The sequence below is a fragment of the Vicia villosa genome, linkage group LG2 (genome assembly GCF_029867415.1).
Source record: "Vicia villosa cultivar HV-30 ecotype Madison, WI linkage group LG2, Vvil1.0, whole genome shotgun sequence".
Lineage (NCBI taxonomy): Eukaryota > Viridiplantae > Streptophyta > Magnoliopsida > Fabales > Fabaceae > Vicia > Vicia villosa.
The window spans coordinates 24,869,318-24,892,816 of record NC_081181.1 but is presented as its reverse complement, the minus strand read 5'-3'; the positions used below and the strand labels follow the sequence as shown (position 1 = coordinate 24,892,816).

The 23,499-nt window shown below is 33.7% G+C and overlaps 3 protein-coding genes across 3 annotated transcripts; 2 read left to right on the top strand and 1 right to left on the bottom strand.

Annotated features, from left to right (window-relative positions):
- Nucleotides 1-4,865: 4,865 nt before the first annotated feature.
- LOC131648728 (uncharacterized) lies at nucleotides 4,866-6,412 on the top strand. Its single transcript, XM_058918457.1, has 7 exons — nucleotides 4,866-4,983; nucleotides 5,056-5,146; nucleotides 5,232-5,394; nucleotides 5,483-5,688; nucleotides 5,791-5,848; nucleotides 5,934-6,064; nucleotides 6,337-6,412. Exons 1-7 carry the CDS (start codon nucleotides 4,866-4,868, stop codon nucleotides 6,410-6,412), a joined length of 843 nt encoding a protein of 280 aa, XP_058774440.1.
- Nucleotides 6,413-11,109: 4,697 nt separating this feature from the next.
- On the top strand, nucleotides 11,110-13,086 carry LOC131649665 (ATP-dependent Clp protease adapter protein CLPS1, chloroplastic-like). The gene is made up of 3 exons (XM_058919417.1): nucleotides 11,110-11,281; nucleotides 12,073-12,223; nucleotides 12,601-13,086. Exons 1-3 carry the CDS (start codon nucleotides 11,224-11,226, stop codon nucleotides 12,860-12,862), a joined length of 471 nt encoding a protein of 156 aa, XP_058775400.1. The 5' UTR covers nucleotides 11,110-11,223; the 3' UTR covers nucleotides 12,863-13,086.
- A 1,192-nt stretch (nucleotides 13,087-14,278) lies between these two features.
- On the bottom strand, nucleotides 14,279-16,532 carry LOC131649664 (lysine histidine transporter-like 6). The gene is made up of 7 exons (XM_058919416.1): nucleotides 16,194-16,532; nucleotides 15,969-16,108; nucleotides 15,517-15,900; nucleotides 14,914-15,413; nucleotides 14,708-14,799; nucleotides 14,564-14,632; nucleotides 14,279-14,478 (listed from the first exon to the last, which is right to left on the bottom strand). Exons 1-7 carry the CDS (start codon nucleotides 16,227-16,229, stop codon nucleotides 14,380-14,382), a joined length of 1,320 nt encoding a protein of 439 aa, XP_058775399.1. The 5' UTR covers nucleotides 16,230-16,532; the 3' UTR covers nucleotides 14,279-14,379.
- Nucleotides 16,533-23,499: the final 6,967 nt, after the last annotated feature.

Below are 23,499 nucleotides of genomic sequence, written 5' to 3'. Positions count from 1 at the left end.
AGACAAAGCTTCTGAGCGCTGATTTGTGCATACTCTTTATGTATTTCCTGAAATGGAAATTGCAATGTATTAGAGTACCACATTATCTCACACAAAATTCATATCCTTGTTATCATTAAAACTAAGAATATTGATCAGAACAAATCTTGTTCTAACAAAAGAGACTTTCCATAATGGTTTAACCGCCACCCTTAAATATGGGCGACGTCGGATTAGTGATGTCAATTTGCATCTGTTAATGGAGACCCCTGTGGGAATTATCTGTTTGGAGCATCGAAGTTGGAGATTTTTTTTCCACAGGGACGGGGATGGAGGGAAAAATTCCCTCGATGACACTTTGTGGGGAGGATTGGGAAAGTACCCTCCGCCCCTGGATTCTCCGACTCCGACCATATTATTTAACTTATATATTTTGTATATTATATAATATATAATTATAAAAGCTTACATAAAAAATATTAATGTAATAGAAAATAAAGAGTCATTAGTGTAACATTTTATTTTTATGTGTTATTGTATAATGTATTGTTTCACTACCCAAGTATCTAACTCTAGAAAGTGCACCCAATACATAAAATGTATGCACCGTCTCTTCATTTTCTTTTCTCAATTATCTTTGTCTCCTCCATTCATCATCTTCTTTGTTCTCTTCATCATCACAACAACCACTCTCTTTGTTCATTGTGCTTATGGTAATTACTCTTCAAATATATGGTAATAACGTAATGCTAGTGTCATAATTTTGATCAAAAAGTATAGAAATTTTCTTAAGATTCGATCTTTGTGGATCTACGTGAAAATCTGTATGGATGGGGATAGGGAAATATCCTCCCAAGGCGGAGATTGGGGATGGAGATGAGAATAAATTTGGGGTAGGGCGGGGAGCTGGGAAGCATCCTTTGAGCATTCCCTCTACGTCAAATATCTATAATATAAGAAAAGAAACTATTTTGGAAAATACTAATATACCCCTCTGCTTCAATATGTTGCCACGTGTGTGCCTTCTCCTTCCAACACTCATTTGTCTTGCTTACTTCTCTTTCTCATCACGTTTCATTTCATGATGATACATGCATTGCTTCCAAAGCATGGCTTGGCTCAGTTAAAATCTAATTCAAATAGTTTAAATCTTTCCTTGGAAACACAGATATTTTCTTTCCCCTTCTATTACTCAATAGTCTTTTCCTACTCTTACCTATACTCTCACTTCGCTCTCTCTCTCTCTCTCTCTCTCTCTCTCTCTCTCTCTCTCTCTCTCTCTCTCTCTCTTCAGCAACCTTCTTCTACATTCAACCATCTTCTATCTTCAAAACTCAACCATCTTTTGTCTTCAACCTCTCTTCTTACATGGCACGACCGTTGGAGAAAATAATGGACATCAACGATACCAAGGAGATATGGAAGGTGGCGGTCAGATTAGCCCATTGATGGAATGTAGTCTCCAACAATAAGGAACACTTTGAGATGATATTTCTAGATAAAGAGGTAAGGTTCGATGTTTAACCATATTTTTTGTCTCCAACTATCAGGCTTTGCTTTTACAACTTCGTGTTACAACTATAATGTTTAACCACTTTGTCTCACAACTATCAAGCTATGCTTTAGTTTAGGTTAAAATATATTTTTGCGTTTAAATTTAGGCTACAACTATCATGTTTTGTGTTTGTCTTCAAAGGGTTTTAAGCTTTAGGTTAAAATTTGTATTGCCCTAAATTTAGGTTGATTTGTTGAACAATGTTTGTTTTTTCATGTAAAGAGTTTATGTTGTGCATGTGTTTCATCTTTGCGTTCCATCTTATTTATTTTGTCTTTGTTATGATGTGCGTGTTTTATAAATTTTCTAGGGGTGTGATATCCACGTAGTTGTTCCAACTACATACATGGCCGCATACAATAACAAATTTGAATTGGACCAGACGTACATTGTGTCCAACTTTGCAGTGCAGCCAAATAACTTAGTTTTTAAACTGAGCACCCACAATTTTATGGTGAAATTTACTGGAGGAACTTCTGTTTCTGATGTTAACAAACACGTAATACCACCCAAACAACGCAGCTTTATTATGACCGGCAAGTTTCAGTAGGATGTGTTGATCGGTAATGTAGCAACCTGCCCTAAAATTAAAGCTTTTAGAGTCGCCACCTATTCTGAAGGGCGAATAGGAAACCCTACGCAGTTTAGAGATCGGGGTAAGTTATTATAATCAGGTCGAGGGAAGGTGTTAGGCACCCTCAACCCTTTCCTAAGGTTTGTTCTGAGGTAAAGGTTTTATGGCTAAAATTTAGAGGTTTAATAGCTAAGGAAATGAAAAGTGCAAAATTGAGATTTTAAGTGAATTGAGATTTTATGGAGGGGGACTCGCCTTGGTTATCCAAGTGCCTACGTATCTCCTTATGGAGAATCAGAGTCAACGTAGTTCGGGCACAGGGTTGTACGCCTTAGAATTGAATTTGATTTGATATGGTTTGAAATTATTTTAAAGGCTTTTTGAATGGCCTTATCGTAGTTTTTGAAATGCGAAGTTCGAAGGTATTTTGAATTACCTTATCTTAGTTTGAACATCGCAGTATTTAAAGGGATGAAAATCTGTAGTGTCGTGGTTTAGTGTGTTTTAGATTTGGGCGTACAACCCTGATTTAATATGGCACCGTTAGATGCGGTGACCAATAGATTTGGTCAGTATAGCTAACGGATTACGGGGCATTGCTGATTACTCAGATCGATAGATTGATCGTCGCGGGCAGCAAATTAAAATGTATTTTAATTTCGTAATTAAATTTCATGTTTTATTCTTTTATCTCTCGTCTAATGCGACTAATAGCTTTAGTCGGGTTGAGGAGAGAATTAATAAAAAATTGATTAAATTAATATTAGATTAGATGAATTGGTTAGATGAATTTTATTCCTCGTCAATGCGACCAATAGATATAGTCAGATCAAGGAGAAAATTAATTTGAAGGTTAATGTTTTTTTTTTGCCAAATGGGATTGGGCGAACCCTAATGCATTGATGAAATTCTCTAAGGTTTTTCATGATTTTTATAAACAAATATAAATAGTTTTAAGAAAACTAATACCACTAGACTAGTTCTAAACTAATGAACTAAATATTTTTTGTTTTCTTTTTTTATCCAATGATCAACCCATTAAAATAAATAAGTAAAGAGATGAGATAAACCAATAAAACATGAAACAGTAAGGTACAATTTTAGGTGACGTGTAGTTCTAGTTCTTGTGTTTCTAAACCTGCAAAAATTAAGTAGCAGGCCTATTATTTCAACAACTTGTCTTTAGATTTCAAAGCAAACTTGGTCAATATTTCAACAACAACACACCTTTTAGATTTCAACAAACAAATAGATCCACCATTTCAATAACAAACATTTTTTAGATTTCCACCAGAACATTACAAATTTAATATTTCAACAGCGACAAACGTAAGAATAAAAATGCACAAAGGAAGAGAGCAAAGGAGGCGAGGTTCAAACCATCGATCGTGCGTTGCAGCACGGATCTGAGCGGCGGCCGTGGATGAACAAACACGTGGTGTGAGTTGAGGGCTTCACGCGGAATCAGTTGTAGCGATCGGACTCGGTGAGTGACAGCACGACGAATCACGACTGAGTGTTGTGCGGAAGTGGCTCCATCGAGTTTTTGCTGAGCCATCGGAGTGATGGCGGAGGTATCCGGACGTCGACGTCAAGCTGCTACCGGAGGTGATGCGGTCTTCATAGCGATACGACACCGGTTTCAGTTCTTCCTTTTCTTCTTTGTAGCTGTTTCAAGCATTAGTATGGAAAAGAGAACACAGTGTATTGGCGATTTAATATATCTATTCTATTTTTTTTTTTTGTTTTTTGGTGGAAGCTTGATAGCAATTGTAGGAAAAGGTTAGTTTATAGAAAAGGGTTTATACATGAAAAAGAATTGCTCGAAAAAAAATGGTGTATTGCTCCAGTACAACACTTGTGTGGGTTAGAAAAAGTTGTTGTTTCTCCGTCAGAGAGTGTTTGTAGGTGAGTGAAATAAGGGTTAGTGAAAATTGGCCCCCAATGAATCAAAATTGGCCTCCCCCTGTAAATAGGATTATGCACCTCTTTTATATTGCACCAATTAGGTTTTCTTTATACCTAATGGGCCTACTAAAACTAAACCTAATAATCCTAAAATTAATTCTAATAATAAATATTAGTAATAATAATTCTAATAACAACTAATACTAATTATTAATATTAATAATAATACTAATAGTTAGTAATAATATATACAAATTCTATAACCCTAGATAATATTAATAATAATATCACCTAATATTAATATTAATAATAAAATTAATAATATTAAATACTAATAGTTAGAAGTAATAAAAATTACTAATAATAATCCAAAAAGATGCAAATGTTAGTAAAAGGAAAATAATATTAACAAATGATGAAACCCTTGAAACACCTGTTAATCGCACCCCATTTATTTCTCGGGATATTTTATAAGAGGGCAGGTTTGACAATAGGAATGTCAAACCCCATGACTCTTAATTTTGACCCTTGATGAAATAAAAGATATAGATCTGATCGGGCAAATTTTGGGGTATGACAGGTAACACTATATCGCCAGATCGTTTTCTTTTCGCATTGTATAGTATTTCATCGTCTTATGTTCTTCATTTACACTGTTCCCTTAGACATTATTTGTATGGTCGAGAGTATTGGATATCAACAGACGCAGAGTGACGAAAAAAATTACAGGTTAATTTTGTACTTAGGGATGCAAGGTATGTGGTTCAAGTTTCTACTTTTTCCCATTTTGCTCCATTTCTATTTCATGTATTCTAACCAGCCCATTGAACTTTCTCCAGCAACAACATAATGAACTGCACCCTTTGGGAGGACTATGCCAAACAATTTTTTAAGTTTAACGAGGATCAGGCTACCACATCTGGCCCGACCTTGGTTTTGCTTCAGTATGCAAAAGTTAAAAAACAGGGTATGACGATTAAGCCTATTTTCTTTAATTCGTATATGTGAAAGGACTAACGTTTGATTTTTTTTAATGTAGGCCAATACCCACTCTCGGTTACCAACACATTCCATGTTACTAAGCTCCATATCAATGCAGATTTGCCTTCAATCAAGGACTTCATCAATAGGTAGCTTCCATGAACTTTATTGTCTCCCATTCATTCATATTTTCTTACTTTGAATTACATTCTTATTTGTTATTTCATGATGCAGTTTCCCTAAAGAATCTTTGTATACCGTTTCCTCCCAACTAAGCTCTCAATCTCAATGTTACTCCCGCACCTCGACTTCTGACATTGTTGGACAAACTCAAACGCATAAGTTGCTTAAAGGGGATGTTGCTCTACCTCTGAGTCAGATAAAAAAACTGCGCGAGGTTTCTTTACACGTTGTGAATGTTACATGTTGAATCAATACGATGAAACATATGCTTTGTAATAATGTTTATTTCTTTGATGTTGCAGAAAACTTTCTATGCTACAGTTGCAAAAACCAAAAAACTTATAGCGTTTTCATATGAATGGTACTACCAGTGCTTCCATGTATGCACTAAAGCTGCTCGCGATGAGAAACCTCTGTTTGAATGTGATGCTGGCCATTTTACTGAGGCGGAGATATATAAGTATGATTGGTTTAATACTTGTGTCTTTGATCGATACAACCTCTCAAAGTTTATGTTTCTTTAACATTGCTTGTCATCCAACAATCGGTATAAGATTGAAATAGAAGTTGTCCATTTGGACACTTCTTGCAATTTTATTTTCTGGGACAGGGAATGTACGGAAATATTACAATTGTCTGCTGCTCAGATGCGCGGTATAATGATACAAGTTTATTAGCTACTACAACATTTCTAATTACTAATAATTTTATGATGTGGCTGATCATCCTTAACATACTCAGTTTGTTTTGTAGGTTGGGATCACAGATCCATTAGAATTTCCATTAGCACTTGATGGCATGTTGGACTTGAAGCTGGCTTTTAGAGTTAAATGGCAGCCCAGCTGGGACAGCTGCTCAGTTATTATGCTCTTTAAAGATAGACCGTTCATAAAATAATTGAAGGTTCCTCGGGAACATATAGAGGTATGACTTGACCAGCAAATTGAGCTTTCTTTATATTTACCTTATCAATTGTGATGTTTATTGCAATTCTCTCTATAACACCAAGGTCACAAATTCTGAACTCTTCGGAACACCGTTGCTAGTGCAGGTATTCTCATGAATCTAAACAATATATTCTTCAACACAGATGCAACTTGCGCTTCCTAATTGGTATGACTAAAATACCTTCACATGTTGTGTTTATGTTATGCAGGTTAAAAGAGGGCGTTGATGAAGCCAAAACTGATGCTGCAGATGACTGTGACATTGTTACGGTATTCAATATCTAATATCACTATGTCTATTCAAAACAATAAAGCAAAACCCAGGATCTTGATTATTTCTTTGGATTTTATGTTTACATGATCTAGAGATAACATCAAAACATAACCCGAACCCGCTAACACCACTGCAAAAAGGAAGATACATGATGGCTCGAGTGAATCGACAACCGTAGGCGGCCTGTGTGATGGGGAACTATCTTCGACAAAGCTTAAAAAGACCGTCAAGTTAGAGAACAACAAATAATTTTAGTCCTGATATAATGCTTTTGATGTTTGACATGTACTACTTTGATACTACAATGGGTGCCACTTTTGTTTCCTTTATTTAACAACTAGGTAATATTTTGATACTACTAGAGATGCCATTTTGCTTCCCTAATAACTACTTTTCTCCATGCTTATTGTAATTCAGAAAGCTAAATACTTTATCTTTTTCCATTACATCTTAATGCATTCTGTTACAAAGCTTACATCTTCAATTTGGTGCAATGTGAATGATACTCCCTAAATATTATATTTTACTCACCAAACCTTTTATTTTGCTCAACATAACTATTAGTTTAATGGATGTAACCTTTTTTCACTTGCATTTTTTTTTATTTGAACCTTTCAGTATGGTAGACTAATGCAAACCTCATGCAACTCGGTCACCCAATTATACTTGGCCAATAAGTATCGTGAGTATGAACCAAGTATCATGAGTATCATGAGTATGAACCAACTTCACCTCGGTCACCCAATTTAGTCTCACAAAATTTATATAATATAATATTATATAGGTTTCTAACTTTTGTGTAAACCTATATAACAAAGATAAATATCAACTATTACTGTGTCAACTCACTCTCCCATATCTCCCATCATTGCTTTTTGTAGATGTCACGCCACCCTATGTAGTTGCATAGCTATGACATCACATGCTATTTACTGAAAATTAACCTACTTCTTTTATATATCAAACCAACATGGTGCTTTCCCAAAAGCCTGCAACTAACATACTTTGTCAATCTCACTGATTTGTTCTGAATTTAGTAATTAAATATTATATGTAATATAATAATATTAACTTGAATCAACCTTTTCACTTTCAAAAAAACGTGGTTGATTTTGCGGGAAATTTAAAATTTTCAAATTACCCTCTCTTTTTATTATTGTTCTTTTATAGATTCAGCCACATACCATTTTAAGTTGTAAGGGAAACTACTTTCAACTTATACAGGTTCCTGACTATAACTTTATGTCACCATGCATTACTTATTTGTTCCATAACACTCTCCTTTTGCATTTGTAGTTATTGTTTATTTGTTCCATTATTTATTTCTTCTATAATTTGATCCTTCTGCATCTGTCTGGAAAAGCGAATTTATTGAATAATACATTCCATTTTCCTGAATGCCAGCTATACACACACAATTATCTATGAAATAATACATATGTATATTTTTTAAAATATTCTAACACCATTAATTTAACCAAAAAAACAAACTAAACCTGTGACGATATCTTCGCGATTATAAAATAATCTATCATGTCTGAGTGTTTGAGAATGCCGCAAAGATCCATTTTGAAGTTTCTCTACACAGTATGGTTTTATAAATTTGCAGATGGAGAAATGATGAAATTTAAGTTTATGAGTTTTCACTTTGCAAGATTACCTAGTATGTGGCCTTCTATTTATTACCCAAATTATAGCAACATCACATGCTTCTTTCACGTGGTACCACAAATAAAAAACAATTGCTTGCAAGAATCTTTTGTCCTTATGCATCCAAAGGAATATATTCCTCACATGTGTACAGTTAGTGTCCTTCACACAATTTGATTCTTGCAAGCACCACGTGTGAACAGTGCATGGCCTTATCTATTCACCTTTAACTTTTTAGTTGACTACTATTTTTTTGATCCAAAGACCCACCTTTTATGTTAAACTTACAGTACTTTGATTATTTATTTTTTTAGGTTTTCAGCTTCTACCAAACATGGGATTAAGGCTTCACATGCCAATTCTATTTGACCCACTATCCCTCAGTATAACTTTTATTAAACCTGCCCAATTTGCATGTGTTTTTGCTGCTATTACATAAACATAAACAACATACTTGAATATAGAAACAGTTTCGTAATATATATTTGAAAGTTACATCACAAAACATTCAAACATTGTTCAATATTAACATTTCACTATGAAAGAAATGATGGATTCAACTTGATCAACCTATACTATTTTACATCTGAATCTTCCCTATCAAAACTATTAAAGATACACCTGTTTACGGTGATTTCCGGTAAACAACCGCTAGTCCTCCAAACTATAAAATATACTTTGGTTACTCGCAGAATCGACTAGATTGATCCTAGGACATAGTCAAACAATTGCCTCTCGATATGATTTGATTCATGTTTGTTTGTTCTGACTTCAAGAAAACTTGTTTGTGATGTGATCGAATGAATATTCACTTAAAAACAACACTTGTTACATACGTTAATATGACTTTAGACAAAAGAAACGTAAACAAAAGCATGTAAATTGCAGGAATGTAAAGTGCAGAAATATAACGTGCAAGAATGTAAAATGTAGAAATGTAAAGTGCTTCGAAATGAAAGTTAAACAAAGAAAATAAAAGGAATTGAAAAGATACTTGAATAAAGAAAGATACAAATGTATTTAAAATGGTGTTGGTGTCATACGTACATTTCTCAGCGAACTTGTTCTCTAAACACTTGATACTTGAGTGATTTGTGAGTGATTTGTACAAAATGAACACCTGGAATCCTAACATTAAGACCCTTATTTTTTCGACCCTAACGGTCCTACACTAATCTGATGCCACGTTGCTCACAAGAATCCCTGGGACGCCATATGTCCTTGTGCGGTTACATAGACCACTTCGAAATTCAAATCATCCCGCCTGAATCCTCTTTCGACGCGTGGCAACGTGATCAGAACCGAGAATGCCACGAAAAACACGTTAAGCCTCAGTACCTTACGTATTTCGTAAAACGTTTAAGTCTCAAAAATAACCCTCTTCGAATTAGCTCCAATTTCTAACTATCTTCGTTCCAACTCAAACAATCATTCTCGAAACATGGCCATCAGTAGCCATTTTTAATCTCAGAGATGGTCATCAGTAACCATCTTCCGTCGAATTCTAACTCTTCAAAGAATATTCTTTCTAAACGAAATCTTCAGCCAACAACACCATCCTAATAACTTAGTGCATAACCATTACACTATGAACGTCGCCATCAATGCTAACGGAACCTACCACCAACACATTCAATTTGACGACTTTTTACGTTTCACGTAACCAACAATTTTTCTGCAGAAGGGACCCTCAAACTGAATCCAACCGTGTCGCCTTTTTTATCTTCTGGTTCCTTACAAAATTGTACCATTCCTTGCCTATATACCGCTTTGTGCATTTTTCCCGTTTTGAGAGGTGCAATACACAATTGTACTCCCTTCCACGGTCTGAATCAACAAGAACAATTGAGTCATGCTCGACCATTAGATACTCTTGAACAACCTTCCGAGGCAGTTGCTGCATATTCACAATAGTTGTTGATGTCAATTAAAGACAAAATTATAATCATATAAGCAACTATGTTGTAGTCGACTAAGAGACTTACAAGGACATTTTTTCTCGCAACCCTGCGCGACTTTATCTGCCTTCTCCAAATAAGGACCCTACCAAATGGACCAAGTTCTTCTTCCCTCACCTCATGGTCATCCCATGGGTCCATGAATTGTTTGTCAGCACTTACCAGATCAGAATTGCCACATATATATTCACATATTAAACATTCACTACCATTTCATAACCTATGTCATACCTTGCAACTTCATGTGACAAATATTGCTATAACAACAAGTTTTAAAATCAAATTCAATACTAACAGCAAACTACAAATAATGATTCTCATATACTATCTATAGCCAACAACCCACCTTGCTCATCACATTGAAATTCATTTGATAAATCCTAAACATACATTTCATATTTTTTAAGATGCAAACCATAATATAAACATTAACTACACTTCTTGTACAAACCTACCCTTCACTTTTGGATGAAGTCACTGTCGCACCAGACCTTGAAGGTGGGAAAACCTTCTCTCTTGTCCCCAGGGAAGCTTCACTAGGTCATTCGCAATCTTGCAACCCTTCCATGTCGAACTTCCCATCACGTGAACGATGATCTAACACGCCTTTGCCTTTGAGGTGTGAAGCCGAGTCACAACTAACTCTTCTACCATCCACGTTTTTTGTTAGCCCATTAGCGGATGGAAGAAAATTTTAAAACTTAAAAATATAAATTTTGTATCTTAAATAAAAATAATTGTTAATTAAAATAAAATAGATTTTATTTTATAGTGAAACGGGAGAAAAAGAGAAACTTAGCTGTATACATATCTCAAAGTAAAAATTTCATGTAAAATTTAAATGTGTAATAAATTTAGATATATAATATATTCAAATGTTTAAAAAAAAATGAAGTGATCTATTTAAGTGTGTAATAAACAATTATCATATAAAGTTAATTAGTTAGAATAATCATATAAATGTTTATTTATTTATTTAATTAGAATAATCATATTGAGTCGTAGATACACACGTGTCATTGCACACGTCCACCAATTTTCAATCTTTGATTCTTATTCTGATTTCGACAAACAACAATTTTCAATCCTAAATTTTTTTTACAGTAAGTCAGTAACAAAAAAAATCCTAATTATCCATTTTTATTTTGCTCCACTTTTATTCATCTGTTGAACAAAACGCAGAACGTGAAGATCAATTATAGAAAAGAAGCGGGATGAAGAGTGCGATTTGTAGGAGCATGGGCCTCTCTCCCAACCACCTTTTCATATCAGGTTTCTCTCTTTCAACTCCAGTAAATGAATTTCTTAACTTAGGGTTTCTGATATTCAGGAAATTTCAACTAGGTTGGGAATTAGTAGCAAATGGAAATTTTATCTCCTTTTGCTAAAATAAGTCGAACCTCCTGTTTCTGATCCATCTATGAAATTATAAATGATTAGTAAGTGCTACAAAATTTGATGATAGAGGCCTTCGAAGATTAGTAATATGATAGTGAGTAGCTGAATCATATAAATCTATTTAATCAAATGGTTAAAGTTAAGTTGTACACGGAGAGTGATTTAATTGAACCCTTACCCTAGAAACCACCTGGTGATAATATGATCGATAGAAACTTATTTTTTAAGATTCATATGTAACAATGAAGTTAGAAATTCGATTGTTTACAAGGCATCTTTTCCATTGAAATTTTGATAAATGTTGTAATAGATCATTTCATATAGATGTAAGAATTTAGTTAAGCATGTGCATAGGAGGTACAAATATATGATAGCCAAGCCCTTTTTGAGGGCGTGCAAGACGGGCTACCGCACAGGGCCTCAAATATTTTACCGTTAAACTGTGTTTAACTAAATAGGGCCTCATAAATCTTTGTCACTATTAAAATATGGTTAAGTAGGGCCTCTATGGTTGAACCATGACTAACCTACACAGGACCTCCAAAAAATTGAGACGGTCCTGTAGCTAAGGATAGGTGGCATATTTTAAATTTCCACACGAACCATCATTTTAATCTGTGCACGTGCAGATATTCTTTATTTGTTATTGAACATTTACATTACAGGGGACAGATATTCTTTTTGTAAGGGTCCGTGCTCCAATCTTTGTGTTCAGGTGGCGGTATTAACTAAAGGATCTGGTAAAGGGGGAGGAGTCCTAGAAAAGCCGGTTATTGAGAAAGCCACCCCAGGCCGGGAATCTGAGTTTGATTTAAAGTAAGCAGAAAGTTTAGATTTTCTGAACTCAAAGAATATTTATTTTTCCGAATGTGATTAGGCGATCCTCATAGCAACGAGTTTAATAATAACCATTGATATTTGAGTATACTTCTGATCGTGTAATGGGAAATTTATGAATGGGTTCCTTTTCTTCAAATTTTTTTTGTTATTCATTCAGAAAATATGAATGCATGTTTATGTCGAGAAATTCACGATGAAATTGAACTTGGAGATCCATTGTAGTGGTTTAGATGATGTGTGCTCTGTCGAGCTGATTGCTTAACTTTTCTAGGATATATTCAACTGTTTGTGTAATTGTGAAGAAAATGAAAAAAAATGCAAGTATTTGATTCAGGCATTTCTAAGATGTGCAGGAAGTCACGGAAAACAGCACCGCCGTATCGGGTAATATTGCACAATGACAACTACAATAAAAGAGAGTATGTTGTCCAAGTGCTTATGAAGGTGATCCCTGGAATGACCCTTGATATTGCAGTTAACATCATGCAAGAAGCTCACCACAATGGAATGGCAGTGGTGATTATCTGTGCCCAAGCTGATGCTGAAGATCATTGCATGCAACTTAGAGGCAACGGGTTACTCAGTTCAATTGAACCTGCGGGTGGTGGTTGCTGATCACATCTTTCGGTTTAAACCTTCTCCTGGCCTTAATGTTATTAAAGGGTGAGATAGGAAATATCGGGTGTACATAATTTCCCCTTAGAGAAAACTAAAATAATATGCATAACTTTTGAAAAACTTGATTATCTTATGAAGACAACGACCTATGATTATGAATAACATGTAAAACTTATGTAGCTTGTTAAATGTTCCGTATATATCAACACCTTTCGTGTCAAGTTATCTATATTCTTTAAGCTACTTATTATTAAGTGGCCTGAAGAAATTTCATTTTATTGCTTGAATATTTTGTGGCCTGAAGAAATTTCATTTTATTGCTTGAATATTTTGTTAGACTACTTATTATTAAGTGGCCGTTATTATTATATTTTTAGGAGCAGGTTAGTGTAGTTATTATATTATTAGGGGAGAGTTTTGATATCTGGGAATTTGGTTAGAAATAGCTCATTTTGGCATTAGGGGAGATGCAGACCCTCGAAGTTCTGCGATATAGTTTTGTAATTTTCTATTTTATTTTATATATTAGTTGATTTCTATCATTGGGTATCATAGCAAGTAAGATCTGAGTTAAATAAATGTTGTCAACAAGAGGAGATATGGAGGCAATACTGGACTTATTAGAACTTGGTTTTAAGTGATTATTAAATATGATAGGACTCGGTATTGCCGAACGCGTGAAAGAGAGGGTTGAACGTGCAAAATCAAAGCAAAGAATACATGAGTTAATGGAATCCTGGCGCATGGAGAAAAACATCATTCCATAAGGTTTGTAACATAATAGACAATGAAGACACTTTTGTCGAGGATGGTGATTTTCGTCCTTGCAACAAAAGATGGTGCGAATTGGATATCTCATGTTTTAATGGTGAAGACGGGTGGACAAACAGAGTCTTTTGAATGGAAAGAGATGAATGATGCTGAAAAGTTTCAGGCGGCTATGGTAGCCTTGAAAGCGAAGGCTTGTACTTGGAATATTTAAAGACTTTTAGAGAGATTTGAATCATACAATCTTGAAGAATTGAAAAATTCACACATAACTCGAATTATTTAAAATCGAGATTCAAATCACATGAAATAGAGACTCTTTCAAACATAGTGTTTTAATAGCATAATTCGAATCACCATATTTTCTTAATCGAATTAACAAGCAACCGATGAGAAAAATGATTATGTGATTTCAATGAATATTTGCATCACTATATAGTGGGATTCGAATCACTAGGACCCGAGAGCAAAATGAAAATCCGATGAAACAAAGTGATTCAAATAATGATGAAGCATGATTCAATCATGTACTCTAGAGGTTAAAAGCATGTTAAAAAAAAACTTATTAAAGGACTCAAATCACATAAGACACAGTCATGAAAAACTCATTTTAATATAATGTAAGGCTTAAAATTTGGCAAGACATTTGTTAAAAAGATTAAGCATGAAAGAAATTATTGAGGATACAAATTACATCATTTATAGGGCAACATACATTCATATAGAAGGTAATAAGAATAATAAGTTTAGGTATAGAATTTATAAGTTGAAGCATCAGCAATGATATTCCTGAAGCCACCAACCGTGGATGCCAGCATAATGCACACACCAATGCATATTGCAGCCTGAAAACACACAAGCAAATTGAGAGGCTCAATATAATATACTAGCATGATAATACCATACATGAATTCATTTCCAAACTCTTACCCAATTGATGAACCAGTTGATGCTAAATCTCTTTGGTTTCTTTATTATTAGCCACATTATACTAGGAAGCTGAAACAACCAGATTAATTATTTTTCTATGTGTTTTGAATAAATAAATTCTTGTATGAAATGAAAGAGCCTTACAAAATATGAAGTAGGAGCAAAACCAAATCCACCAAAGAATCCAAGAAGATCGCCGAAGAACGGGAATGTAACCCCAATAATAAGCGTAAATGCTGCAACAAAATAAGATACCGTTATTTAAACAATTCTATCATATCAGGTCATATATTGTCTGATGTGAGACTCTTTAACGACAGCCACTAATGCGTATATCGATTATCACTGACCTACAAAAGAAGATCTAGCAACAAGTCTGAGAGGCAATCCTGGAGGGAAATTCCAGCTTTTGATCATCATGGTCTCAATCAAATCAAAAACAGGCATAGCATAAACCTGATAACTACCAACAACATGAACGAATACCATCAAGTTAGCGGAGGCAATGAGCCAAGCAGGTCTTTCTAGTGACATAAGAACATTATCATCGACATCTCTTCCAAACGCCCAATATCCAACAAATGCAACAGGGAAATAGCATATCGAATTTATGATATAGGCACCAATAGCACCTTTCAACATTGGTATTCTTGATGGCTTTTCAGGTGTTGATGGTATTGTTGCCTGAATTTCAAGGGCTACTGCATGGCCAGCAAATGCAAATGAAATCTGACCAAGTGCGTTGAAGATTCGGAATATTAAGTCACTCGTGCTTGTTTGCTTGTATGAATAGCTCACATTCTCAATCCTGCCTCTCGACAAGCAAGCCACCCACGCTATAGTTGAATAGCTGCACCATACATATATGCGTTATTTAGCGTTTCAAAAGTACCAATATTTCAGATCGAACGTGTGTCAGTGTCAAACACGAATCACTATCATATATTCGTTACCTCAATGACATGACAGCTGCGGCTAACGAAACAGAAGCAACGGAATTGAAATTGGGGAGCTGAGAGAGAAAGAAATGAATGGAACCAAAAATCAAAATCCAGTAGGACTGTTTGAGCTGTGTGCAATTGGTGCACGCAATCTCCATGAACTTCTTTAGACACTTTCCTCCAATGACCATGTACACAATATCACATCCAATTTGAACAATTAGTTGCTGTGGCAGCACAATCCATGGTCCAAGTTTTGGTCCAAAAGCATGTTTACCAAGATCCACATAACGATCAAATCGGGTGCCCGGAACACATTCATGGAGCTGAATCATTTGCCACATTGTGTTTAAGGTTAGACTCCATGATAACAACAACATCAAAGTCCCTGGAATCCTGCAACGTAACGTCGAATGAATACGATCCAATTTTATATTAACTTTGGTTTGTATTTGAATATTTACCATCCTAGATATGCCATGGCATAGGGAAGGCTGAGAACACCAGCACCTATCATGGCTGTCACAGTATGGAAAGTTGAATACCACCATTTCGCATTGCGAGCGTTTCCGTTGTCCACCCATTTTTGATCTGTCTCTACTTCCTGCAAGCATACAACATTCAACAACTTTATTAAACTGTTAAGCTAAATAATTTAGAAATATTTACTTGAGTCAAGGCTTACTTACCTCCTTGGAAGGGGGTGAAGAAGTAGCTGAAACCATTTTTGAATTTTGGAGGTATAGTACTATAGTATGTATTAATGATGAAGATGCAATAATAGTATTGTTGCCACTTTTGCAGTTATATTTTTCTGCTAAAGAGGAGAGGGTCCTTACTAATAACCCAAAATGCAACAACTATTTGTGTGTGTATCTAGTTCAAATTGAGACCACTTACATTAGAACAAACATAATAATAACTTGTAGAGTAATGTTCTACTTTATGGAGAATCATTCATTTAATAATATGATTCTATTGGAAACTGTAACACTCCTACAAGTTTGTACTCACACTTTAGATCACATGTAATTATCGTATTTCGCCTTTAAATGAGTGGGACAGTTACAAACTTTTGCTACATTTCTTTAGTGGGTTTGCTTAGGGATTAGAGAATTGAGGATTACATGTAAGCATCATGTAACAAATGATATCATAAAAGCCTCAAAATTATGTTTGAAATGACTAAATTATAAAATAAAATTGGTCTTCTCTAACTCTATTAATATTTCAATTTAATTATGTATGTGTCAAAACTTTTTTTTTTAATTTATCATTTCTATGCAAATTAGAGGTGTTAAAAATGTGTCACCTTAATCGCCATTTAAGGGTGAAAATACGTCAAACCAATTAATAGGGTCTAAGTCTAACCTACACAGGTTTAAGTCAGGTCAGACTTTTTTTTTTAAATAGAAAATGCCTAAGTTTTTTTAAAAGCCTATTTAGCTTAAGAAGACTAGGCCACTGGCCATACAAAAGGTTTTTTTAAGCCTATTAGGATATCATATATATATATATATATATATATATATATATATATATATATATATATATATATATATATATATATATATATATATATATATATATATATATATATATATATATATATATATATATATATATATATATATATATATATATATATATATATATATATATATATATATATATATGAGAATGTCTTTTTTATATGAGAATGTGAGAATGAATCTGAACCATTAGATTTTAAAATAAATGGTGGAGATTATGGGTGAATCTTTTTTTCTCTCTCCTACATTTTGAAATAAATGATGTAGGAGAGAGAAAAAAAAGATTCACCCATAATCTCCACCATTTATTTTAAAATTCAATGGTTTAGATTCATTCTCACATTCTCATATAAAGATGACATTCTCATATGATATGCCCTATATATACTCCAAGAGTAAGTTATTATAACTTACTTCACATGACTATTAATTTTTTTAAATCTAATGGTTAAAAATAATAAGTAATTAAATGTGGAGAGAGAAAAGTATTTCTTATTATTTTTAACCATTAGATTAAAAAGAATAAATGGTCAATGTAGAGTAAGTTATAATAACTTACTCTAGGAATATATATATATATATATATATATATATATATATATATATATATATATATATATATATATATATATATATATATATATATATATATATATATATATATATATATATATATATATATATATATATATATATATATATATATATATATATATATATACATATAGAGGAGGGATCAAATTACACCCGAAAAGTTACACCACGAGTTACACTCGTTCAATAACTACATCTCGAATTAATATTTTTTAAATTCAACCGTTGGATTGAAACATAATATCATATAGATCATACCTATAAAGTTCGAGCTTAATCTATAATGATTTACTATATCATCAAGATATCCAAAGATTAACGTCAAAATGAGCTTTCATATAACGTTAATTTTAATGTAATTCAATGACATAGTAAATCATTATAGATTAAGCTCAAACTTTATAGGTATGATCTATATGATATTATGTTTCAATCCAACGGTTGAATTTAAAAAATATTAATTCGAGATGTAGTTATTGAACGAGTGTAACTCGTGGTGTAACTCTTCGGGTGTAATTTGATCCCTCCTCATATATATATATATATATATATATATATATATATATATATATATATATATATATATATATATATATATATATATATATATATATATATATATATATAGTTTAATTGTTATTATAATAATATATTTATAATTTGAATTAAAATATAAAAGTCAAGCTTAATCATTTTAAAGAACTGATTAAAATTAATAGCAAAAACTTTATGAACAATGTCATAAGTTGTTTTTATAAGTTTTCTCAAACAAATAGTATCACAAAATTTATGTTAATAGGTAAACTTGAATAAGTCAGCGCAAATAAATATTTAGTCTTGTTGATCTTTTAATTTGTTAGTCTATTTAAACATTAGTTAAATTTCTTATTTACAAATACTTAAATAAAATAGGCTTTTATGAAGGCTCTTAGGCCAAACATATCTTTGGAAAGGCCAGACTTAAGTCTAAAAATAAGCCTTTGATAGACCACAAACCAGACTTAGCCTTTAAAATTTTTGACAGGCCAGACTCAGGCTTGGCAATGTCTAAATCGGCCCAGCCTATTCCCACATCTATTGCCACATAACTCACATCAGTAAATTGGTTAAATTAGTCTCAAATGTTAAGAGTCCCACATCAGACAATATATAGCCTAAACATGTGCTTATAAGTGGAGACAATCCTCACCCTACTAGCCAGTTTTGTATGGTTGAGTTAGGCCTAACCATATTTCTTAACATGATATCAGAGCCTGGTTTAAAATCCGGTGGGCCACCTACTATCAGGTTTCCGCTATCGGGTCACCCACCATTTATTTTCACGCTCCAATTGTCTAGTCTTGGGTTATAAGTGAAGACAATTCCCACCCTACAAGTCAGTTTTGTAGGAATGAGTTAGGCCCAACCACATTTCTTAACATGGTATCAAGAGCCTCGTTTAAGATTCGGTGGATCACCTATTATGGTTTCCGCTATTGGATCACGCACCATTTATTTCTACACTCTACTTGTCTAATCCTGGGCATGAGGGGGTGTGCTAAGAGTCCTACATCGAACAATATATGACCTAAACATATGCTTATAAGTGGGAGCAATCCTCATCCTATTAGTCAATTTTGTAAGGTTGAGTTAGGTCCAATCATATTTTTTAAGGTGTCCTCTAACTCTAATAATATTTCAAAATAGTCACTAACTCTTTGAATCATTTTGAATTACTAATTTGAATCATTTTCAGCTTTTTTATATTTGTAATTAACCAATGATAACAAAAAACTTTTTGCTTGTAAACGAAAGGTTTCTAAGGTTTAATCATAACCTGGCTTATTTAGTCGTGAAAACAAATGATTGAAGATTACATGGTGGGTGAGTGGTTCATATTAGTTGACAAGTAGTAGTAGTTCTCTATTATTTCTTAAGAAAAAGAAGGGTTGCCATGCCACTAATATCAATTCACTAGTTCTCTTGTTTTTTTTAAGGGACACTTCTCAATCAAGCTTTGGAACATACTCATTTGATGTGGAGAATTTTGCAAGATAGAATCCTAGTTAGATATGCACACTGGATTACCTATTCACCTTTGTGCGTCTTTTATGATCAAGATACTTTTTAAGGGACACTTGATCATATTTTTATGGACTGTGAATGAACTAAAATCATTAGGCCCAACCATTCCAATGCATGTATGTTGTTTGGAACCTTCTCATGATGCAAAGACAAGAGTTGCAGTTACTGCTAGCAGTTTTCCGTCTGCAGAAGCAAGTTTGAGTTTTATAAGATACTAGTAGTATACCAGTGCGACGCACGGATATTAATGATAATTAGTATAATTTTAAAATATATATAGATATAAATAACTTTGATATTGATTGCATCTTTTAAAGTATAAGCTAGTTTGTTAGATGTTTATAGCATTATCGACGACTTGATGTTAGATTAAGTGTTTGATTACGAAATTATTTGAATGAACAGAGAAAAAGGTATTTGACGTTGTGTTCGATTGAATATGATTTGAAAAATAGCTCGACGTTGGATCAAACATTTTTATTTTAAAAGAAGTTGATTTTAGAATCAAGTCATTTATTAATTCAATTAAGCTAACGAACCTAAAAGAATCAAAACAAAATGGTGCAAGAAAATTACAATCAAGGGATGAGGATACATTTGTCGCATGGGGACTAAAATGAAGCAGAAAGCAAACTAAACAAGTGGATGATGGTTAATTAATCGAGTTAATTAAAATTAATTAACAAAATTAACTAACTAAATCATTTAGTAAAATAATTTTATGGGTTAATTGCTATTTACCCCCCTGCCATATGGGGCCTTTACGAAAAATCCCCCTGTAAAAAAAAAGTCACATGGATGACCCTATAATTTTGAAAAAGTCACTATTAAAACCTTCCACATGCCAAGTCATCCAAAATGCTTATGTGTCATTGTTTTTCTGTTTTTTTTCATTTTCTTGAAATGCCACATGTGTTTATTCATTTATGTAAGGACAATTTTGCCCTCAACCCTCCACTACAACTGCGCAGCACCTCTCCACTACTCCACTCAACCCTGCAAGTTTCAAAAACATAGCCGCACAAATCAGAACAAGAACCAAATCTCAAACCTTTCTCCAAAACTCACATCCAAAACCACCTGCATATTTTCACATCCAAATTAAACTCTGCATAAAGTAAACTTATCTTCCTCCAAAATTTTCACATCCAAAACCACCTGCATAATTTCTCCACGTTACAACTTTCATTGAGTCTAACATCATACAAAGAAAACTATTAACTTCACCATACCAAAACCATTCACACAGAAACAGAGGAAGAAAAATTAGAGATATGCTGCATATTACTCCAACTTCATTCTACAGAAATTAAAACGAGCTTCCTCCAAAATATGTCACCATAGATCCAATTTTCATCTTCATAAAGATCCTTCATAGATTCCAATCTCTATAAGCATAAATCATACCATATATGTCATCTTCATCACCATTTCGAAGCACAAAAACTTAACTGGAAAATATCATCACTGGTTCACCTTCAAAAACCTGCTTCAGAACTGGTCTACACAATTTTCAATCCATATTATTAGCTCAACCATAACTTCATCAAGTTCTTCATTACCGATTCCTTTGAAGCAACAAACCCAGAGACGCATCACAGAAAGACGAATCTGAACTCTGCACCCAAAGTTTCATGCGAGCTATTCACGAATCGATTTCGAACGGAGGAAAGACGAATCGAACGATGTACCGGAGATATCCCGAATAAATCTTCATCTTCAATAAGAGAGACGATCAAAGAGGAATGACTCAAAGCTTTGTATTAAAGTTTAGGGTTCCCAATTTTGTTTGGACTTCATGATTTCTGTGTTGGTTATTTGTTTGTGCGTGTTTGAGGAGACCGAGTGAGAGCGTTTGAGTTTGAATCCGAGAAAGATGACGTTTTCTTGGTTGTTGTTTGTTTTGTTTGAGTGAGATTCAGAAGAACAGAGAATACAGAGAGTGAATCGATTGAGTCATGAGGAGAAGAGAGGGAGAGAATCGAGTGATGCCGAGAGAGAGAGAGAGAGAGAGAGAGAGAGAGAGAAAGAGAGCGGAACTGAGGATTTTTTTTGTGTGTGGTAGTGTTCTATTTTGTTGGTTTGAATACAGAGATATAGAAGCAGAGAGAGATGCCGTTTGGGAAGAACAAAGGAACAGTGTTGTTGTTGAAGCAGAGAGAGATGACGTTTGGGAAGAACAAAGGAACAGTGTTGTTGTTGAAGCAGAGAGAGAAATTAAAGAAGGTATGAACAGTGAGAGGGTTGAGGGTAAAATTGTCCTTACATAAATGAATAAACACATGTGGCATTTAAAGAAAATGGAAAAAAACAGAAAAACAATGACACATCAACATTTTGGATGACTTGGCATGGGGAAGGTTTTAATAGTGACTTTTTCAAAATTATAGGGTCATCCATGTGACTTGTTTTTTACAAGGAGATTTTTCGTAAAGGCCCCATATGGCAGGGGATAAATAGCTATTAACCCTAGTTTTATTAACTAAAAAAGAAATGATTAATTGAATTAGAAGGAAATGATTATTGAAAAATGAAATAAAAAAGATTTTGAATGGAAAAAATGGAATTCGCAAATAGAAATAGAAATGAAGGGTGTGAAATGAAAATGGGTTTATGAACAGAAAAGCCAAGCACAAAGCAAATACAAAACCCAAAAGTATTAGTCATTGCTGATTAAAGGGGCCAGTGGCAACGCCTGGGTCCATTGGATCATCTCCATGGTCAAAGGATCTAAGGACTGCGGGTGTGGACAAGTGTCCAGGGGAATTAAAAAATAAAAGAAAAAAGAAAAATAACAAGGGTAAAGAAAGAGATGAAGCACATGATAAATTAAAACTCAATTTTCTCCCCCTCTCTCTCTTCATAATGCCTCGTCCTAAACACATTTCCATGAGGTTATGTTGAGTTTATGATATCTATTGGAGAAGGAGGGGGATGTCTAGACTGTGAACTCGCAGTTCCTTGCAAAAGTGTTTACAATTGCATTCTTGGCATACCATTCGCAACTACTTTCTATATTATGGCTTTGTCAATCCACCTCAAGCTTATATTTGACATCCCTTATGGAGAACCAATTACAGTCAATACTAGCTTGGAGGGATCCAAAAGGATATAAGCATACAACAATATTGAAGTAATTATAAAGAGTTACCGTCCTTAGAGACTAGTAATCAAGTATCATTTTTTATCCTATTGATACTTATCTAAGACTATGTAATAAGTAGGGGTGATCGTATCCGAACCAATCCAAAAGCAAAACCGCAAATCGAACCAATCCAAACCGAAACCGCAAAAAACCGCATTTGGTTTGGATGATTTTGGATGAGTTTTGGACTGAACCGCGCGGTTCGGTTTGGTTTGCGGTTTGTATTTTACAAAACCGAACCAAACCGAACCAAACCGCATGTTTAACTTAAGTTTTGAATATTAATAGTTAAGTTATTATCTTTCCAAATCTAATTGCATAAAGCCACACCTCACGTTTTGAATTTTAATAATTAATTTATTAACTTAAGTTTTGGCATAATCAACTTAGTTTTTGTATTTTATTGAGCTACATATATATGTAATTGTCTACTGTCTAATATATGTATTTCATTTATAATATATTTTTAGTTCTCTACTGTTCTTATAATATAATTTCTTTTGTATGGTATAATATCATATATTATATTGGCATTGAATTCTTTCTTTTTTCCTTTTATCTCAGTACATTTTTATTTTATAGTGTAAACCGCAATCAACCGAACCGATCCTAACCGCATTGGTTTGGTTTGGTTTGGATTGGATGACTTATTAAAAATCA

Excerpts from the sequence above, each read along its gene's own strand:
- LOC131649665 (XM_058919417.1), top strand. The coding sequence starts at position 11,224 with ATGAAGAGTGCGATTTGTAGGAGCATGGGCCTCTCTCCCAACCACCTT. Across the intron at positions 11,282-12,072 it reads CAACCACCTTTTCATATCAG|GGGACAGATATTCTTTTTGT; the intron begins GTTTCTCTCTTT and ends TTTACATTACAG. Across the intron at positions 12,224-12,600 it reads GAATCTGAGTTTGATTTAAA|GAAGTCACGGAAAACAGCAC; the intron begins GTAAGCAGAAAG and ends TAAGATGTGCAG.
- LOC131649664 (XM_058919416.1), bottom strand. The coding sequence starts at position 16,229 with ATGGTTTCAGCTACTTCTTCACCCCCTTCCAAGGAG. Across the intron at positions 16,109-16,193 it reads CTTCACCCCCTTCCAAGGAG|GAAGTAGAGACAGATCAAAA; the intron begins GTAAGTAAGCCT and ends GTATGCTTGCAG. Across the intron at positions 14,479-14,563 it reads TCAACTGGTTCATCAATTGG|GCTGCAATATGCATTGGTGT; the intron begins GTAAGAGTTTGG and ends GTGTGTTTTCAG.
- LOC131648728 (XM_058918457.1), top strand. The coding sequence starts at position 4,866 with ATGAACTGCACCCTTTGGGAGGACTATGCCAAACAATTTTTTAAGTTT. Across the intron at positions 5,689-5,790 it reads GATCGATACAACCTCTCAAA|GGAATGTACGGAAATATTAC; the intron begins GTTTATGTTTCT and ends TTTCTGGGACAG. Across the intron at positions 6,065-6,336 it reads ATGCTCTTTAAAGATAGACC|GTTAAAAGAGGGCGTTGATG; the intron begins GTTCATAAAATA and ends TATGTTATGCAG.